At 44.4% G+C, this 16,670-nt stretch overlaps 1 protein-coding gene across 1 annotated transcript in view; it reads left to right on the plus strand.

The window, feature by feature from the left end:
• The window catches only part of si:ch73-62b13.1 (uncharacterized protein LOC100002270 homolog), a 44,248-nt gene extending 28,074 nt beyond the window's left edge, over positions 1-16,174 (plus strand). The window contains exon 3 of the mRNA XM_041216336.1: positions 14,877-16,174. Coding sequence (XP_041072270.1) covers positions 14,877-16,003 — 1,127 coding nt within the window. The 3' untranslated portion in view covers positions 16,004-16,174. The remainder of the gene's footprint in view (positions 1-14,876) is intronic.
• The last annotated feature ends 496 nt before the right edge of the window (positions 16,175-16,670 follow it).

Below are 16,670 nucleotides of genomic sequence, written 5' to 3' on the forward strand. Positions count from 1 at the left end.
GGTTCCGATGAGTTGAAGATAACAAATAAAGATCCTAGAAATAAACAATACTGCAGCACAATGGGGATTTCTGTGCTTAGGCTACTTGGCAGGCGTCAATCAGAGACCTTTAAAATCAAGCAAGCTTCATGAAGTTGAGAGGTGGTAACCGATAGCCAGACTTCACAAAGACTGGTGTCCTTTCCAGTTGCTGTTAAAACAGCAGTCTGAGGACTTCTCAGTTCTCAAAGGCATATAGAGATCTCCAAGTGGTCACTCAGGTCATGTGACCTTCTTTCTTCACAATGACTTCAAAAGGGATGTTTATCCAATGTCTGGAACTGGCTTTGATTTCAGGACTGATAATATCTCAACTGTTCATTATTGAAAGAGTTACCATCCATATTGAGGGTCTGGTGTTGGGAAGCCATTGTCTAGGCAGACCCAGTGACTCTGCCAGCAAGGTAAACTTATTAAAGGCAAATGATTCCCTTTTGGAATGGGCCTGGACATTTCCAAGTGTGAGATGAGTCTGTTAGCAGCTTTGCAGGCATAATAAGTTTCGATGTGCAAGCTATGTGCTTTGTGATTACAAGGAACCTGTACAATGAGGTGTGAGATTCCATAGCTGAGAAAAGAATTTTTGTTGTTGTAACTCCAGGTCAACTCTGTGGCCATGTGATTTGTAGCAGCCATCTTTTTATAGTTCTGCAAAAAGTCAACTTTTAAAAAATAACAATAAAACTAAAGTTCTGGATTTCTTTTCATGTCCCAGGGACCCAACAATAGGATACAGAAAAACTATTTCCTCTGGTGGGACGAGTCCACACAAGTGGGCTTAACCTTAAAATTAGAGTTAGTCTGTTCAAGGGTGATATCAGGAAGCATTTTTTCCCACACCTAATGGGAATTGTGAACTTCTTAGGACAGAAACAGTTATATATTCAGCCAGAGACATTTAGAATTAAAACTCCATGAGCTGTTAAACATGGATCCTTTACTTCCCCTTTCCAGCACACTCTCTGCAGGTACATATGTGTATGGTAGTCTCAAGGGCACACAATGCACATTGTGATTTTCAATACGCTACAGAAATCTGGAACACTCCCCCCACAAAAAAGCTGTTAAGGCTGGGGGTCAATTGAAATTTTCAGAACTGATGTTGATACATTTCTGCATTAATGATTGTGGTGATGTTGATATACAACTGGGTCCAGTTGAGTGGTGGGACAGGCTCAAGGGGCTGAAAGGCCTCCTCCTGTTCCGATGGTTCCCTTCCTGACAGTGAAAGTGCTCCGTGTAAATGGAATCAGCCTGAGGATGAAGGCGTGGAAACGTTTCCTGGGCTGGACAGAAGGTTCCTCTTTTGTGACTTGTACTGTCGTGTTTCCCAGTAACTTCCCCTGACACTATCCTGGATCAAGGACTTAGGGCAGAATTTTATGGCCCCACTATGGCCAGGGTGGGTCTGTAAAATGCAGCAAGCAATTCAAATGTCCATTGACTTCAACGGGACCATAAAATCCCACTGGCACAAAATTCTGTCCTTAGTTCCAGGGTTGACATGCCTGACACGGCTTCATGTGGGGCATTGGTGGTTTGTTTGTGTCAATGTGGTGCAGTTGTAATGTACATCTGCACCAATCCACTGGCTGAAAGTTAGAACTGTGCACACAAATCTCAGCACAATGAGACCAGCCTTACATGATGGTTGTGTGGTCACAAGTTCACTCAGGGAGCTTGAGTTGCTGTGGTAACATGCACTTTTACATGCATGTTGTAGTCTGGAACTATGGATAGTGATTGTAGAGGCACCAATGTTCTTTCTATCACATGGCTGACCAGGAATCTCTCTCACTCTTATCGCCTGCCTGTGGTAGGAAGGATTTACAGGTTCATACTCCACCTATTTGGCCATGTTATGAACACACCTTCCTTGACCCTCAACCCTGGGGTAGGACTTGGATCTGGACCTTGGCTCAGAGGCAGGGATATTACCCACTGCACCACAAGACCACTAGCCTAATATACGTGACTGTAACGTGTGTGTGTGTGTGTGTGTGTGTGCACGCGCGTGCGTGTTTGTGTGTGCACACATGTGTGTTGTGCGTGTGCATGTGCTGTATGTGTATGTGCATGTGCATTGTGTGTGTGCGTCTGCACGTGTGTGCGTGTGCATGTATGCATGTTTGTGCGTGTGCACGTGTTGTGCATGTGTGTGTGTGGTGTGTGGGTATATGTGTGTGTGTGTTTTTGTGTTTGTGTTGTGTGTGTGTAATATGTGAGTGTGTGTAATGTGTGAGTGTTTGAGTGCGTGTGTGTTGTGTGTGTGTGTTGCATGTGTTGTGTGCGTGCGTGTGTGTGCTGTGTGAGTGTGTGAGTGAATGTGTATGTGGTGTGTGGGTGTATGTGTGTGTGTGTGTTTTTTGTGTGTGTGTTGTGTGCGTGTGAGTGTGTGTTTGAGTGTGTGTGTAATATGTGAGTGTGTGCAATTTGTGTGTGCGTGTGTGTTGTGTGTGTGTTGCGCGTGTTGTGTGCGTGCGTGTGTGTGAGTGCGTGCGTGTGTGTGTGTGTGTGTGTGTGAGTGAATGTGTATGTGGTGTGTGGGTGTATGTGTGCGTGTGTGTTTTTTGTGTGTGTGTTGTGTGCGTGTGAGTGTGTGTTTGAGTGTGTATGTGTTTGTGTGTGTGTGTAATATGTGAGTGTGTGTAATTTGTGTGTGCGTGTGTGTTGTGTGTGTGTTGCGTGTGTTGTGTGCGTGCGTGTGTGTGAGTGCGTGCGTGTGTGTGTGTGTGTGTGTGTGAGTGAATGTGTATGTGGTGTGTGGGTGTATGTGTGCGTGTGTGTTTTTTGTGTGTGTGTTGTGTGCGTGTGAGTGTGTGTTTGAGTGTGTATGTGTTTGTGTGTGTGTGTAATATGTGAGTGTGTGTAATTTGTGTGTGCGTGTGTGTTGTGTGTGTGTTGCGTGTGTTGTGTGCGTGCGTGTGTGTGAGTGCGTGCGTGTGTGTGCGTGCGTGTGTGTGTGTGTGTGTGTGTGTGTGTGTGTGTGTGTGACTGCAATCAGAACACTGCTTCATGGTTTCAAAGAAATGATCATTTGGGCAGCAACCAAAGCTCTAACAATTATGGATGTGCTTCACCAGTCCTCTTGCTACCAAGTTGTAAATAAGTAAATTCCCCGTCAAGTTGGAATTTTTGTTAATGATTTTGTCAGCCTTGCTAGTGTTTCATTGAAAACTGACAGTCACTATGGTAGCAGTGAAATAGTTGGAGCTTCATCTCTCTCTGTTTAGCAATGCAAGATTACAGTCGCTAGAACACGTAACAGGAATTCTCTATAACAATCCTTGGGTTAAACTATTATCTAACTGTATATAGAACTGAATAGGTGCACTCCAGATCAGAGGAGACCCGAGATCCACTGATCAGGGTGATCAGTGATACTGAATCTAAAGGAAAATCTAGTGTTAAACCCAGGACTTTTGGAAAGCTCAGGTGTGAGACACACGCCTGAGGATTTCAGAAACAGTGAGCGAGGTAAAGGCAGAGTCAGGTGATGTCTTGGAAGGAAATGTTCCTGAGGCTTGAAGATCAGTTCAGCGGTGGACAGGACACAATAAGTTGTTCATCATCTCTTCAACATGAAGGAGCTGTTAAGGAGGAGAATGGAGTGAAGCAGAGAAGGGTACAGGGCTAAGGGGAGAGAATGGGGCAGTGGGATTAGGTTGGGATTGAGCCAGGGATGTGAGGAGATGATGAGCAGTGGCACTCGTTTGGGATTGCTCTAGAAAAGAGCCAGGGCAGGAACTGGTCTGAATATTCCCTGCTGTAAATCGGAGATGTTTAATCTGCAGAGATGTTTAATCTCTTTGTTTTACTTTAGATGTAGTGCCGTTGCCTCGATCCTGCTATAGTGACATTTAATTACAATTGAGCTTAAATTTTATTGTAACATTGTATTTTCATGTTGACATAATTATGTTTATTATTATGGCTTTGGTTTTCATTCTTTATTATCAAAGTGTAGCTGTTTTGAATTATCGTTACACCAAGAGAGGGAGCAGAGAAAGATTTTTTTTAATCATTCATGGGATGTGGGCATCTCTGGCTAGGCCAGCATTTGTTGCCCATCTCTATTTTCCCTTGATAATGAGGTCAACCACCTTCTTTACCTGCTGCAACCCATGTGATGTAGGCACACCCACATCTTGTAGATGGTACACACTGTCGCTACTGTGTGTCGGTGGTGAAGAGAGTGAATGTTTAAGGTGATGGATGTGGTGCCAATCAAGCGGGCTGCTTTGGTGTCAAGTTTCTTGAGTGTTCTGGAAGCTGCAAGTGTCCAGTCAAGTGGAGAGTATTCCATTACACTCCTGACTTGTGCTTTGTAGATGGTGGATGGGCTTTGGGGAGTCAGGAGGTGAGTTACTCGTCGCAGGATCCCCAGCCTCTGACCTGCTCTTGTATCCACAGTATTTATATGGCTGGGTCCAGTTCAGTTTCTGGTCAATGGTAACCCCCAGGATGTTGATAGTGGGGGATTCAGTGATGGTAAAGCTGTTGAGTATCAGCATCCTGAGTTTTGTTTTTAAATTTGATTTTTCAATGAAAGGCAATTGACAAACTAATGTAATAATTCCATTAACGGTTTCACAACTCCCACTACAGCAGAACAATAAATGCTTTTTCCAGTAATCATTGGTAATTACTAGTTCCAGTTATGGGTAATTAATTTTCTGACAATGACTAAGAGCATTCACAAGATGTCACACAGATGAGAGGCTGTATTGTTTGAAATGAAACCCCGAAGTTAGGGATTGTTTCAGGGCTTAAATAAGGGCTTGAAGCGGTGAAAGGATTATAGGAAGCAGATGTGAGAGAGTGAAGATTAAATGGAAATCCCAATCCCAAAATATGTTTGAAGATTCAAAGCTCTCTGTTGCTAACTCCAGAAATCTGGAAAATAATCTGCTTCTTGTTCAAGTCACCGGGAGTCACAACATTTAAGTGACCACGGGCTTGACTTTATTTCACATGTTGGAGTGATTTAGGAAGTTGAGTTGGACATTGGTGGTAGTGTGACTGAGATTCTATTCCATGTTTCAGCAGGAGGCTTGATTCAATTGAATACAGAGTATTTTAATTGTATTTCTCAGTGCCTGTGCCTTTTTATTTGTACCTGCTCCATTGTTCATACAGAAAGAAAGAATTGCATTTATATAGTGCCTTTCATGATCACTGGACATCTCAAAAGTGCTTTAAAGGCAATGCAGTGCTCTTGAAGTGCAGTCACTGCAGTTATGTAAGAAACATGGCAGCCAATCTGTGCACAGCAAGCTCCCACAAACAGCGATGTGATAATGACCAGATAATCTGTTTCTGTGATATGGATTGAGGGATAAATATTAGCCAGGACACAGGGGATAACACCCCTGCTCTTCTTCAAAATAGTGCCCACCTGAGAGGACAGATGGGTCTCGGTTTAATGTCTCATCTGAAGATGACACCTTTGGCAATGCAGCACTTCCTCAACGCTGCACTGAAGTGTCAACCTTGATTGTTGTGTGGAAGTCCTGGAGTGGGGCTTGAACCTGGAACCCTCTGACTCAGAGCACTACATAGAAGCAGACCATAAGAACAAAAACTCCCACTACAGCAGAACAATAAATGCTTTTTCCAGTAATCATTGGTAATTACTAGTTCCAGTTATGGGTAATTAATTTTCTGACAATGACTAAGAGCATTCACAAGATGTCACACAGATGAGAGGCTGTATTGTTTGAAATGAAACCCCGAAGTTAGGGATTGTTTCAGGGCTTAAATAAGGGCTAGAAGCGGTGAAAGGATTATAGGAAGCAGATGTGAGAGAGTGAAGTAATAAGAAATAGGAACAGAAGTAGACCATTCGGCCCCTCGAGCCTGCACCGCCATTCAATAAGATCATGGCTGATGATCTTGTGTTTCGAATTCCACATTCCCATCTAACCCCGATAACCTTTGATTCCCTTGCCTAACAAGAATCTATCTACCTCTGCTTTAAAAATATTCAATGACCCCCACCTCCACCACCTCCTGAGGCAGACAGTTCCAAAGTCGCACAACCCTCTGAGAGAAAAAAAACATTTGGCCCATTGTGCCTATGAAAGAGCTCTCCAATTAGCTGCACTGCCCTACTCTTTCCACAGAGCCCAGCTATTTTTCTCCCCCTAGTAGTAGTATGTATTCAATTCTCTTTTGAAAGTTACTATTGAATATGCTTCAACCATCATTTCAGGCAGTGCATTCCAATCATCGCAACTCGTTGTGTAAAAGAATTCTCCTCAATTCCCCCTCAGGCTTTTTTGCCAATTATCTTAAATCTGTATCCTCTGGCTCTCTGGCCTTATTTTTACCTTTCGGATGAAGAATTAGCACCAGCGTCTATTTGGCTAACGGAACAAAGGCAGTTCATCACTGAGCTCCTGAATTCATCTGACAGCTGATATCACCACCATAGGGTCAACAGGTTCATCTCGGAGCTGTTACCAATTTATTTATAAGCGGTAAAACGAGGCATCAAGTGAACAGCAAATACCGAAGGTTTGACAGAAACGCAGCGAAAGACAGAGAGAGAGTCCTCAATGGTGTTGTGACCCACCCCCAGGTGAGGTTCCTCAAAGTTGTTGATACGGACGAGACCCCTCAGTTTATCACCGTCTGGCTGGGGGCATCCCCAAATTGTAATGCCCCAGGTGAGGTGGGGTGAACTGGCTCCCTGTCTTTATTCAAGCACCAGCCCCCCACACCCCCCCACGCCCTCCCCACCTGCCCACGCCACCCCCAACCCCCCCCACCCCCCACACCCCCACACACCCATCCCCCCAATCCCCACACACCCCCCCACCCCACCCCCCCAACCCCCCCCCCCCACCCCCACCCCCCCCACACCCACACCCCACCCCCACCCCCCCCCCACACCCACACCCCACCCCCACCCCCCCCACACCCCCACACACCTCCCCACCCCACCCCCCAACCCCCCCCACCACCCACCACCCCCCCTACCCTGCTCACCATCCCCCCCCACCACCCACAAACTTGATGATTGACACAAACCAAGCTCAGCCAAACCTGGTGCTGTGTCACATAAATTCAGTTTGTATTCCCTGGAAAATGGGGGGGGGGGGGGAGGGTGGGGTTAAGGGCTGATTTCATTCTTATTTTATTTATTCGTTCCTGGGAAGTGGGTGTCATTGGTTAGGACAACATTCATTGCCCATCCCTAATTGCCCTTGAGAAGGTGGTGGTGAGCCGCCTTCTCAAGCCGCTGCAGTCCATGTGGTATAGGTACACCCACAGTGCTGTTAGGGAAGGAGTTCCAGGATTTTGACCCAGCGACAGTGAAGGATCAGCAAGTCAGGAATGATGTGTGGCTTTGAGGGGAACTCGCAGTGTTCCCATGCATCTGCTGCCCTTGTCTTTCTAGGTGGTAGAGGTAGCGGGTTTGGAAGGTGTTGTCGAAGGAACCTTGGTGAGTTCCTACAGTGCCTCTTGTAGATGGTACACACTGCTGCTACTGTGCGTCGGTGATGGAGGGAATGAACATTGAAGGTAATGGATGAAGTGCCAGTTAAGTGGGCTGCTTTGTCCTGGATGGTGTTGAGCTTCTTGAGTATTGGTGGAGAGATTGAGGTTGTTGAAATTTTTAGGATTTTGAAAGGAATTGATCGGGGAAAGAAAGTAAGTAAGAAGGAGAGAAAGACTATTTCATTTATATAGCATCTTTCACCACAAGATGTCTCAAAGCATTTTCTAGCCAATTATGCACTTTTAAGATAGCCACTGTTGTAAGTGTGGAAGAGGGATAAACATTTTCCATTGGTGGGGGAGACCAGAACAAAAGGACATACCCTTAAAATCAGAGCCAGACCATTCAGGAGAGAAGTTATAAAACACTTCTTCACACAAAGATTGGTAAAAGTGTGGAACTCTCTCCCACAAAAAGTGGCAGAGGCTAACTCAATTAGTTATTTTAGATCTGAGACCACTAGACTTTTGAGAGTCAGCACTGTAAAGGATATGGAACTAAGGTGAGGGGATATAGTTAAGAGGCACATCGGTCAGGATCTCACTGAATGGGGAACAGATATGAGGGGCTGAATGGCCACCTCCTCTCCCTATGTCTCAAAGCCCGAATTCCGAGGCCTTCCTTACTTTTGGATAAAATCAGATTCTTGTACTTTTTAATTAGTGCAGGAGGTCTCTGCAGCAAATCAAAATACTTTGAGAATAAATTCAATTAAACTGAGGAAACAGACTTGACAAAAACCCTGATCTTAATTTACAGGAGGTCAACAGCGTAATGTGAAGATCCTGCTGTCAGTGTTAAACCATGTACATTGTTACTGCGGGACAAGACAGTTCCTTAGATCAAAGTGGAACTGATATATATATAGAGAGAGAGGAAGAAGACCTTTGCAATTTGAATCAATGAACCCAATCTGCTCTCAACTCAAGAATGACATTTGAAAGATAAAGCAAAAAACAAACAGCACCGACTGAGCTGTGATCATTATGGAGTGAAGGATATTGTCAGTGTGAGGGCGATGTCGATTATTTATGCTGCCTATTTCTTTGTAGTTGATTTTCTATGAAAATTTAATGTAAATATTGAATGTCATGAAACAAATTCACCAGACCAGATTAAATTTAAAAAAATAGCTACAATTGCTGGAAATGTGCAGCGGATTTATTCATATTGATGGACTCACATTTTTAATTTAGACCCTTCATTTAACTGAATTCACCACAAAAGCTGATGTGTGAGTTTTAGAACCCACAACGCTGTGCCTGTGTAGGGCACCTTTAATGTGGCCAACATCCTGACGATAAAGGCAAAGGAGAAAGAAAAGATCAGATGACCAGATGCTTGGTCAAAGAGGTAGGCTTTAAGGAGCATCTTGAAGGAGACGGAGAGATTTATCCTGGGAATTCCAGAGTGTGGAGCATGGGCGACTGAAGGATCAGTGGTGAGATGAAAATGCCATCTTTTCTGGGCAGGGTAGACAGGTGTTGTTTCACAAGGAACCAGAGTCAGAGGGAGAGAGTTTGGGATAGGGTTTGGTGGGGGGGGTGGGTTGGGCTGTATGTGGGCATGGTAGCCAAGGAGCTGGATGAGATTACGGAGAGGATGGAGATGGAGATGGAGGGTGGTGTTGGGGGGTGGGGTCAGATGGAGCATGTGGATAAGGCCATGGAGTAATTTGAAAACAAGGAATGAGAATTTCAAAATCAAAGCTTTGTGGAGCAGGAGCCAGTGTAGGTCACGAGCACAGAGGCTAACGGGTGAATGGAACTTGGTGCGAGTTAGGATATGGGCAGCAGAGTTTTGGATGACCTGAAGTTTATGGAGGTGGGAAGAATCACTGGGTGATGACCAAGAATGGGAGCTCTAGTTATTTCTTTTTACCCTTCCTGTCTCCAAATTGTAAAGACCTATGCAGCACTCTCACCCAGAGCAACTAACTCAGTAACATGCAGAGACAGATTCTGGGAACTTGATGACCTCTGTATCACAGTGCAATATAAGGCCGTGTGTTTCTCTCTACACCATCAAAGGAGATTGCAAAATATGTTTTAAGGAATTGCCTTTAAGAATGAAGTGAGACGTTAGACTAGTGCAATGCACTGAGGACCAGGCAGCAGGCCCTAGGCTGCACTTTCACCATCTGCTCCCAAACTCATGATCGTGAACTCTTGTTGCAATTGGCCAACATGAAAAAAGATACATCTGCAATTCTCTAGTCATCTGAGAAAGCAACATGAAACAGTAAAACCCTCTGAAATTATTTTGTTCAGTCGCTGTGAAGTGTTTTAGTCCTGCTTTGGCCATGCTCCATTCGGCCCATTGTCCCTGTGCGGTCTCAGAGAGAGCTCTCCCTCAGCCCCATCCCCCACTCATCCATCATCCTGTACCCTCTCTCTGAGCAAGCTCTCTCTCAGTCTTGTTCTTTCTCTGCAGCAATTACATTTATGTTCTGAGAACGATTTGAATCTTGTCGCACTATTGGTTCTAGTGAATGTGTCCGTTTGTCTCGTCATTAGAGGTTCCTAGCTGACCTAGGCTGTGTCTGAGGTGATAAAGAAGATCTTGCTGTGATTAATATTATAAGACACAGCGCTGCTGGGTGTATTTTCTTGTAGTTTATTTCAATTTCTACAATTTAGAGTTTAGGATAAACTGCGAGAACAATTACCCATCAGGATTTTACTGAGGTTTGGTGTTCAACACAAGAAGGTGCTATTTTTTACATTTACCCATTGACATGAAGCCTCCAGCAGGTGAGTTGTCGATTGAGTGGTTGAGTGGACAATGTTCAGATTGTAGGCCATGAAAACAATAAGAGTCTAAAGATATCTAATAGCTGGATCAGGTACCACTGAGACCTAGATTGCTGAGAGATTGGGATTGCTGGAGGCAGACAATGCTCACACTGGGTTTAACCCCACACCCCCTGCAAGAATCCTATACTGTTACAATCCACGTAGAGGCTGATAAATTTTAAAAAGAGAGATCAATTTCCCAGTGGCCCATAATCCCACGACAAGATTTCACATTTTACTGTAACAAGTTGACTAAAATTACCATTGACTAAACATTACTTAGTAGGTAACTAATACACTAAACTACAGAAAGGTATCCCCCTTAACTTCTTAACACAACGGGAAACCCTATGCACTGTCCATAGACATGTACCCCGAGGTAAAGACCAAAGCTCCTCTTGACTCTAACAGGATTTCTTCTCCCTGCTTCACTAGGGTGAATCTTCCATTATCCTTGAAAAGGAAAACCCCGTTACTCAACTTTAATCAAATGGACTCCCCATTGCAAAGTTCCCTCTGGTGATTCTGTGGTCCTTAAATCTTGACAGTCCTTGTTTCCTCGAATATGGGTTCCATCTTCACCAGCCCTCCGCTTAGGTATTACCCCAAAAGCAACTCTTTACTTCTTCCTGGCTTAACAGCACCTGTTGTTAGTCTTCTTCCCCAAAACTTAGTCTGACTGCCTCTGAGACTCTGTGAGTTAAGTTTGTGAGTATGCAAGCAGCAAGGACAGCTGCCTTCTCTTTTATATCCAGGTGTTAAAGTTTGCACCTGATTTTCCATAGGGTTTGACCTGGGCCCCCTGTTGACTAGCTGCCCGGTCACATAGCCTGTTGTTGGGCAGAATTCAGTACAACTTCACACCATTCCCTATTCCAGGGCATTCTGTTTTACCTTAAATTAAAAGAGACAGTTTAAAGTATAACCATCTAATGAATTCTAGTGGTCATAACAATACAGAAGAAGCAATTTAATGACATTTGTGCATTGTGTTGGATGTCATTAGTTTATTTTGTAATTTATTCAATTGTTACGAGTCTGTATTTGTTTCATTTGCAGTGGCCGATGACAGTTTTATTGAGCAGAGGTTTAATGAGATCATCCCTTATTCTTGCTTCATCGCAGATTTTAACAACGCTTCAAGACAGTCTCAGACTCTCCAACGCTCAGACGTGATTGAATGGTGGAAAATTCCATGAAGGTCACCAGTGATTGGTGCGACAGTGTGCCTTGGCTGTCAGCGAGTTAGCCCAAAAATGAAACTTTAATAAAAACAGAAAATGCCGGAAAAACTCAGCATGTCTGGCAGCATCTGTGGAGGGAGAAGCAGAGTTCATGTTTCGAGTCCGTAGGACTTGAAACGTTAGCTCTGTTTCTCTCTCCGCAGATGCTGTCAGACCTGCTGAGTTTTTCCGGCATTTCCTGTTTTTATTTCAAGAGGTTCTGATGGGGCAGAAACATTAACCCTTCACTCCTCCTCTCTCACTCTCTACAGACTCCCTGAGTTGCTGGGTGTTTACAGCTTTTCCTGCTTCATGCTTCATCTTTCTGACACCCACACTATTCGCCCTTTGTTTCGAAATGCAGGTCTTTATTTCAGAATCCAGCCCCCGTGGAGAGTTCTGTTCTTCTCGCCAGTCCCCAAGATTCAGCGGTCATTCACAAAGTGACCTGCCCTCGGTGCTCTAGCTGCTCCGCTATGTCAGCGGGGCAGACCAATGAACATCCGTCATTTTAAATTGGATTGAACAGAGAGAGTAACTGCGTTTGATGATAAACCTTTCTTGATCCAACTTTCCCAGTTTAGTCAATGTGACATTTGGTGATAAACGAGCTGGAGGAGAGGACTAGTGCAAAATTTAGATTTCAGTCTCAGTGTCTGCGTATGATTCCCACTGGGATCAGTGACTCATAAACCATGGACATAGTGATGCCTATTGACAGTCAGTGCAGTCAATGAAATATTTTCCAAACACTGCATGAAACAATGCATTTTAAAAACCTGAATGCTGAGATTGTGTTATCAGTAAAATATTAGGTGGGGGGTGGGGGGGGGGGGGGGTGGTGGATAATGAAACCCAGAGATAGGGCAAGACGGAGTCACTGTGGTTTAGGGGAGGAAGGTTTTCCTTAAAATATTTACTAGAATCTTCAGAAGAAACAACAGACCTGCGGAACGAGAGAAAGGAAAGAAAACAACTTACATTTATATCTTCTCTGGCAGTCCCTCGGGATCGAGGATGACTTGCCTCCATTCCGGTTCAATGGGTTCTGAGATGGCTGATCAATCCAATGTGTGAGCTGCAGAGTCTGCCACATGCGGAGGAGGTGGTACTTGAAAGGTTGGGTAGATGGGTCATTTGGAGATTTGTGCACCCCCTCCAATGTCTCGACTTCACCTCTGCACGTTCCCGATGAAGTTTCTCAATGTGTTCAGTGTCTTCCTGAATGAACCTTCTCCATTTTTGTCAGTCACAAGTCTGGGACTCCCAGTGAGTCAGTGGGGATGTTTGACTTCGTCAGAAATGCTTTGAGGAAGTCCCTATAATGTTTCAGCTGTCTATAGGGACTTTCACAACCACTAGGTGCCCCTACAAAGGAACATAGGACTTAGGAGCAAGCGTAGTCTATTTGGCTCCTTGAGCCTGCTCCGCCATTCAATAAGATCATGGCTGATCTGGTTGTGGTCTCAACTCCACTTTCCTGTCTGTCCCAAAGCCCAATACAGTCAATGAAGTACTTTTAGAAGCATAATGTTGTACTGTTATAATGTCGGAAATGCAGCAGAATTTTCACACAAGCCCCCACAAACAGAAATATCATAAGGACCAGATAATCTGTTTTAACGACATTGATTGAGGGATAGATATTGGTCAGGACACTGGGGAGAACTCCCTGGCTCTTCTTCTGCCATTGGATCTTTTACATCCACCTGAGAGGACCTTGATTTAATGGCTCATTTGGAAGATGGCACTTCTGACTGTGGAGAAACTCCTTAGAACGTAAGAATATTAAGACTTTATGGTCCCTTGAGCCTGCTCCAACATTCAATAAGATCAATAAGATAGATTCATGAATATTAATTACTAATATTCATTACCTTAAGTTCATTGCCCTCATTAGACCCTCGGCTCCTCACTATTTCTGGTATGTATTTTGTGTATTCCACTGTGAAGATGGATGCAAAATATTTGTTTAATATCTCTGTCATCTCCTTATTCCCGACTATAATTACTCCTGTCTCAGCTTCTAAGGGATGCATGTTTACTTTCACTATTTTCTTCCTTTTTACAAACTTGTAGAAGCACTTACAATCAGTCTTTAGATTTTTGGCTAGTTTACTCTCATATTTTACTTTCTTCCTCTTTATCAAATATTTTGGTCATACTTTGCTGGTATATAAAACTCTCTCCTAATCCCCACTCTCTTTGGCAATAATATTAGCCTTTCCTTTCAATCTAATAATATCCTTAACCTCTTTAGTTAAACACAGATTACTCCTGAGGAGTTTTTGTTCTTCAATGTTGAGAATTATAAAATATTTATTTAAATGTTCGCTCTTGCTTATCTACAATTGTACCTTTTAATCAGATTCCTCAATCTCCCTTACCTAACCTGCCCTTACCTATGTAATATGCTGTTAGTTCATTCTAATACTCTCGTTTCAGACTTAAATACCACTCTTGAACTCAATGTGAAATTCTACCATATTATGATCACTCTTTCCCAAAATATTTGTTATTATGAGATTATTAATTAACTCTTACCCATTATACAGGACAAAACCTAAAATACCCTCTTTCCTCATTAGCTCCACAATGTATTGGTCCAGGAAATTGTTTCTTTGCTCTTGCAAAGAACCAGAACAGACAAAAAGGGCTGAATGGTCTCCATTTGTGCTGTAGCTATTCTATGATTCTATTGCACCATTAATTCAGCTATCTTGTTATGAATGCATCATGTATTCTGATAAAGTACCTATTATTTTAACTTTTTACCATTTTTCTCTGATTTGGCCTTATTCACTGTTGCACTATAACTATTAAACTCTCTGACCCTTCCTGTCGCACCCTACTTATCTTTACCCACATTGCTACACTTCTCTATGGTCTTAGCTTTTCTCTTTAGATTTACAAATTTCCCATCCACCCCCCACCCCCCCCCCCAGCGTTAGTTAAGCACTAGGGGTGTCAGCCTAGAAAATGCGCTCACATATCTGGAGTGGGATGGAACACATGAGCTTCTAACTCAGAGGTGAGAGTGCTGCCCACTGATAAGGGACGTTCCGTGTTTGCTGGTTCAATATCCCGAAGGTCCAGTTGGGAGGTTTGGAGCTTGAATCCCAAGAGGAAACGAAGCTGTACTGTTATACCCAGAGCACTGGGCACAATTATCCTGAATTAACTGATTAACAGGTATCCTTAAACAGAGCTGCAGGGAATGTGTGGCCAACTATTATTCTACCGCCAGACACATAGCACAGCTATACACCAAAACCTTTGACAGGCTGTGCCTTTTCCTCTGTTCTGTTGCAGGTTTCAGTAGCTGCTCTGGGATGTCTCACCCGCACAGGAAACCAAGAAACAATGACCAGACACACGACAGGAAGCACATCCTAATCTTTGCCACCACCAGGAGTGGATCCTCCTTCCTGGGGCAGTTATTCAATCAGCATCCTGCTATCTTTTACCTCTTTGAGCCTCTCTATCACGTGCAACAGGTTTTTGCGAACTCCAGTGCCAGAATGAGGAACATGGTGGACAGGCGAGCTCTCCTGGGGGCACACAGGGACCTGCTCAGCAACCTGTATGACTGCAATCTGAATTTCCTGGAGAATTATCTGAAACCTGTGCCCAGGGACCATGAGACCACGGTGTTTTTCCGAAGGGGTGCCAGTAACGCTCTGTGTGAGCCCCCGCTTTGCCACATGGATCAGAATTCGAAGGATGCAATTGAACACCTCTGTGCCAGGCAGTGCAAAGCACTGAACTTAACCTTGGCATCTCAGGTCTGCCAGACACGGTCACACATAGCAATAAAAACCGTCAGGATTCCTGAGATCAAAGACCTCCGCTTGCTGAGCGAGGACCCCAGGCTCAATCTGAAGATCATCCACCTGGTCCGGGATCCCAGGGGAATACTCGCCTCCCGGATGGGGACTTTCACGGACAATTTCCGGGCCTGGAAAATCTGGAACGCCACCGGCAGAAGACCACGCAGTGTTGATCTATCCCAAATAGCCACCACTTGCAGCGACCTCTTCAACTCCGTAGGCACTGGACTCAGCAAACCACCCTGGCTGAGGGGCAAGTACATGTTGGTGAGATACGAAGAACTGGCCAGAGAGCCCTTCAAAAAAACTGCTGAGATTTACCATTTCATTGGTTTGGATGTGGACAATCAGGTTAAGAAATGGATACTTCAGAACACTAGAGGAACAAGTGGTGCGGCAAGAAATTACAAATACACAACCACAAGGAACTCGACAGCAACTGCAGAAAGCTGGAGACTCAACCTTTCCTTCCAGATTGTCCAAACAGTGCAACATCTCTGCAATGCCACTCTAATCCAGCTAGGCTACCAACTGGTGCAGTCACTGAAGGAGTTGCGGAATGTCTCCAATAGTTTAGTGGAATCCAAGGCATTTGCACCTTTTGTGTAGCCACATTCTTTGTGGATACCTTTCAAATGATCAACTGAGAGCTTGCTGAAGTGGAGAGTTTCCTGGAGAGATGATTGGAGCCCACAGGAGGGAGAGCCAGGGGCCGTGGGCCAGAAGTTGGGTCGGGTCTGTTTATGGCCTCAAATAAGTGTGGCACATACCAGAGTCTCAAGTCACACCTGAAATTGGCCCCCTGGTTTACTGCCCATGGCCTGTGGTCTCCAATCAGACTTCGAAAGAAGCTCATCCGATCCATGGGAGCAGAATTAGGCTGATTGAGTCCCTAGTAGCAATATTGATAGGAGGAGGGGGATCAGGAGAAAGAGGAAGAGGGAAAGAGGAACTAGGAAGGAAAGAGGGTGATCAGAAGGCAGAGGGAGAGAAGCGGTGATTAGGGAATGATTAGGGGAGAGGGAAAAGAATTAGGAGGGAGAGAAGGACAGAGAGGGTGATGAGTAGAGGGAGGGATGAGGAAGGAGAGCGAGAGAGTAGATTAGTAGGAGGGAGAGATAGCATAAGTGGGAGAGTGGGTGATTGGGAGGAAGAAAGAGTATGTATGGATATTAGGTTGAGTCGGTAGTTAGGAAGGCAAATGCAATGTTGGCATTTATTTCGAGAGGACTAGAACATAAAAGCAGGGATGTGCTGCTGAGGCTTTATAAGGCTC

The sequence above is a fragment of the Carcharodon carcharias genome, chromosome 21 (assembly GCF_017639515.1).
Source record: "Carcharodon carcharias isolate sCarCar2 chromosome 21, sCarCar2.pri, whole genome shotgun sequence".
In the NCBI taxonomy this organism is placed as follows: Eukaryota; Metazoa; Chordata; class Chondrichthyes; order Lamniformes; family Lamnidae; genus Carcharodon; species Carcharodon carcharias.